The following is a 4,732-nucleotide window of genomic DNA, read 5'->3' on the forward strand; positions in this document are numbered from 1 at the left end:
CAAAAAAAAAAAAAAAAATAACAACCCAGGCAAAGAACGGGTACTTCAGCTAGTCATCTACTAAAAATCAAACATTCTACTGTAACACATTTTAATTTTATTTCTAAAAATATTTTTTGTCCTGATTTACATTTGTTGTTGAGTAGTGTATATAGAAGTGATTGCATAATAGGTTATAATAAAGTCTAACTCTTGTAGATTGTGGGGTGGTTGTTGGGGGGTGCACATGGTGAGGGGGGCTGCCATGCTCTAGGTCCCAGGAGTGGGCCCAGGGTCGGGAGAGGGAGGAGGGAACTGTGCGCTGCAGAGCTCACCCAGGCGGTGTGGTGCAGGTGTGTTCCCTGGCCTCAACCCTGGCCAGCACACACACCTTCCTGGCAGGGCTGCTTCCAATACAACTGCAGTCTCTCAGGTGGTACTCGGTTTCCCCCAACTCCAGCTGCTCCCCCTCCCCCTCCTCCTCCTCCTGGCCCTGCTGTACCACTCCAGGCAGGGGGGAAGCCACAGCCCTGGGAGGCTCCTGCCCCTGCTCATGGGGCTCCAGCTCCATCTCCTGGCTGCCTTCCACTTGCTTCACCCACCTGGCATAATGTTCAGTCATGTGCGGGTGGCTGAATGGGGACCAGGACTGGGACCAGGATGGGGACCAGGACGTCCTGCAGGTATGGGTGGCAGCACAGTGCTGGCTGCCCTGGGTGGGAGTGGGTGGGGTTTGGCCCCATGCAGAGTGCTGCGGGGAGAGCTGCAGGCTGGATCCAATCAAAGGGCATGCGCCCACCCATAAGCCAGATCCAATCAGTTGGTAGGCCAGATCTGGCCCATGGGCCTTATTTTGCCTGATCCTAGTCTGTGACATTGTTTTGCCAAGTCTAGGCTGCCTCCAGTTCTCTGGGAAGATGACAGATTCCTTTCCCTGTAATTTTTTTTCATCTCTAGGTTCTCCCCAGGGCTGTACAGATGGGAGAGGGGTCAGCAGGGGCCAGGGCCAGGGGCACAGAGACTAGACAGTGAAGCATACAAAGCAGGCTATGGCTGCTCTGCCTCCCAACTCACCTGCTGCCCTCTTGGGGACACGTAAGACGACACAGCATGGGCATGCTGGTGGGAGAGAAAAAATTCCCCTCGTTATTGGTTGTGGCGTTAATGATCTTGTTGAATCTGAGAGCTTTAAGGTTCACGTGTCCATTTGTCAGGGGCTGTTTCTGGGCTGCCATTAATCTAAAATGGGGAGCTGTGGCTGGTGAGAAAACCCGTTGCCAGTACTGTGGCAACAAAGTTTGATACCTGGAGCAAAGCCTACACGAGCAGCCCACCTTTGCCCTGTGCACACAGCTCCCTCATGCTTGCCTGGGAGTGCCTGCAGCAGCCGGAGCCACCCTTCCCCGGTCCGTCCCCCCCAAACAAGCTGCTCATGGCTCCATCCCATGCCCCACCTGGGCTGGGAAGCCCCTGTTGGCGTCCCTTCACTTTGGCACCCAGGGTGCTCGCCCCACTCGACCACCCCCCACCCACTATGGCACTGCCCCTTGCAGCCACTTCCAAGAATGTTTTTAAAGTTCAGCTGCTAGTTTGTGTGTGAGAGAAGCCAGTACACTCAGGAGAGGAGCGCCCCAGCAGAATGTACCATAGCACCGCTTCTGTGCCTGGTTTTCTCCACATAAATGTGAGTTTCCCAAGAACCCTGCTCCACCTTGGCTTGTCACTCACATATGGGTCCCAAAGGCTTCACTAGGAGCTACACATGAGCATCCAAAGGCCAACACTGCCCCTTCCATGATCACTGCGCTTAGCTGAGAACTGGGTTCCAAATACAAGGGAATTGTGACATGCACCAAACTCATCCCTTCTGCAGTGCAGTGCAGAGAGGGGTTCTGCCCTCAGGGCCATACTGCCAGTTATCTGCGCAGTTCTTCTCCATCAGCGAAGGATAAAGGCATAATGCAAATCTGTTGCACAGCAGCAGGGTGTGCTCAATTTTCAGCAGCACTCGCTGGAAATACAGCCCCTAGGAGGCAAAAGGGAAGATATTCCCCACATTGACCACTGTCAGAGTGTGCTGCCTGCCAAGTGATGTCTACTAGCCAAGTGGTTGGCTGCTAAGATCAGTATCTACTGCTACAAGGACATTGCTAGACTCCCATATTTCTGCTTTTACCTCCTGCAGTGCACTAAGCCAAGGGCTTGAGTGGGAGGGATAAATCAGTCACACAGCCAGACCCAAGCAACCTAGGTGTTGGACTGTGAGAGCTCACAGCAGCAGCAGCAGCAGCAGCAAGGGCAGCCTACAGAGGAGGGCTTGAGAACTGAGTGGTATTCTTCAAGCCTTCTGTGTAAAAGCTAGGTTAGGGCTGGAAAGCAAACTCAGCTGTCACTCTGCTGCATTCCAGGCATTCCCAAGGACTTGTAAAACAGACGGAGAAAAGCCTTGGGAGGGAAGGCATTTGAAGATTAATTTTTAACAAGAGATTTCACCTTGAAACTGGGACCATGTTTTCTGGATTTCAGTACAGCCTCTTTCTGTTCCTGTGCCTCACCGCATGTCAGGAGTCTCAGGCTTCCCAGGTAAGCTCACCACTCAATCACATCCATACAGGGTCTTAGAGCATATGCAAAGGAGCTGTCTGTTACCACCTTCTGGCTCTTCTGCTTGCTGTTCCATTCCATTTCATGTAGAGAATAGTCCTTTTTTATCAGGAAAAAATGGGTTTGACTCTCTGGAGCAATTCCCTGGAATGTGTGAGAGAGTCTGCATGATGCACGGAGCAGCAAGTGTGTTCGTAGAGGAAACTGGAGTAGCAGAAATAACTATAGGTAACAGATCCTTGTATGTTTAAGGAATAACTTGGAATGCAAATTAGTTTGTGGAATGGAATAGTTTGTGCAGAGCTGTTTTCATGAATACCTATGGTATTTTCTGGAACTGTGTTTTTTATAAATATATTAGAAAGCTACCAATCCTTCAAAGCTCTTTCTGGCTATTTTCTTCTCTTGCTGATGCTTTTCTCATTCAAAGGCAGGGCAGTTGTTAACACTGACATTAAGAAAAATACAAGGACTGAAGTTTTCATGATTCACTGTGCATCACTGAAACTTCTCAGAGGACATTGGGCATTAAGGAAGTTGTAAAATTCACTGGATTTGTAACTCCAACAGTGAAATATAGAGTCAAGTCAAATGATCCCACCTCTGTCTTCACATTTTTACTTGCAGTGCAACCTTTCCCACAGTATAACTGTATCTGATTTTTCAATAGAGTCTAGACAGAATCTATCCCATACATACTTGAATTTTGCAGCCCAGTAGCAGGCTATGGGTTATAATACAGTCTATAGCTATCATGAGAAATTAAAAGGGCATGCACAAGAATGTTGTCTTTGTATAATACTACCAGTAATACTTAAGTCTTTCATTTACCAGCATGTGCTATTTACCAGGTCAAGACTAGAGTATAATGTACATTTTTTGTCTTGACCTGGAGTGCTATCCTGTCATAGGTAAAGTCAAGCACTGACTGCTTCTCTGAGGGAGCTGTTACCTACTGGTGAATATTATAGTTCAACACACTACAGTGAACTTATGCAGGCTGCTTAAGTTAAAAATAACCCTTTAACAAAGAGCTTATTATAAAAAGAAACTGCCTGCCAGGAATCTGCTCACTTTTTTGCAGTTTTCTGCATGACACATCCAGCCATTATATTTTTGTTTTATGGAAGCATTGGGCAACAAATACTATCCAAAAATGTAGATGGTATCTTAAACACCCCCTCCTTATACTAGAAGAGCATGATGATTGCAAAATTAAGCACTCACAAATCTAGACAGGCCAGAGTTAAGTCTGCCCATACAACTTTAATTCATCCCCCTAATTCTGTAAGGATTTTCATGCAGTGTTCAGCAGCTCACTAGTTCTTCTGCCTGATTCTGCCTCCTTAAATTCACAGGCTGGACAGGGCTCAGTGAATGAGACAACTGTTCAAGGTTTGCTTTCATCCCCTCCTGCCTCTGTGGCTCTGCTCCATATTTACTGTGCACTGTCCTAACTCTGCATCAAACAAGGGATTTTTGTTTCCTCAAAAGCGTCTCTATTGCACTGGTCCATGCATTCCATAGACATGTATTAAGTTCAGTCGAGGGGCTTAACATGATTATCTCCACTGCGTATGGGGGAAACTGAGGCAGGAAGCTTAATGATCAGACAGGCAATCTGGGGGACCTCAGTGATTGTGTGCCCAGCTCAAGACACCAAGGACTCAATCATAGAATCATAGAATCAATGAGTGGGAAGGGACCTAGACAGATCATCGAGTCCGACCCCCTGCCATGGGCAGAAAGGAGCACTGGGAGTGGGAAGGGTCATAAGATCCCAGCCAGGTGCCTATCCAGTCTCCTCTTGAAGATCTCCAGGGACGGTGAGAGCACCATCTCTCTGGGAAGCCTATTCCAGGCTCTGGCCACCCTTACCGTGAAGTAGTTCTTCCTAATATCTAACCTAAACCTATCCTCCCCCAGCCTGAGCAAGACCTCTCTGGACCTGTTAGTGATGCCCCTGTTGATGCAGGACAGGGTGCGGTTGGCTCTGCCTACTGCTTCATCGCACTGGTGACTCATATTCATCCTGGAGTCAATCCTGACTCCAAGATCTCTCTCTGCCTCTGTGCTGCAGAGAGGGTCAGCCCCTAACTTATAACCATAATGCTGGTTCCCTCTCCCCAGGTGCAGCACCCTGCACTTG

At 48.5% G+C, this 4,732-nt stretch overlaps 1 protein-coding gene across 1 annotated transcript in view; it reads left to right on the forward strand.

The window, feature by feature from the left end:
• Positions 1–2,181: 2,181 nt before the first annotated feature.
• The window catches only part of FBLN7 (fibulin 7), a 57,515-nt gene continuing 54,964 nt past the window's right edge, over positions 2,182–4,732 (forward strand). Inside the window, exon 1 of the mRNA XM_019516113.1 lies at positions 2,182–2,562. Within this exon, the coding sequence (XP_019371658.1) occupies positions 2,488–2,562 (75 nt within the window). The 5' untranslated portion in view covers positions 2,182–2,487. The remainder of the gene's footprint in view (positions 2,563–4,732) is intronic.

This window comes from Gavialis gangeticus, unplaced genomic scaffold (genome assembly GCF_001723915.1).
Source record: "Gavialis gangeticus isolate Ggan-Ray unplaced genomic scaffold, GavGan_comp1, whole genome shotgun sequence".
NCBI classification, from domain to species: Eukaryota; Metazoa; Chordata; order Crocodylia; family Gavialidae; genus Gavialis; species Gavialis gangeticus.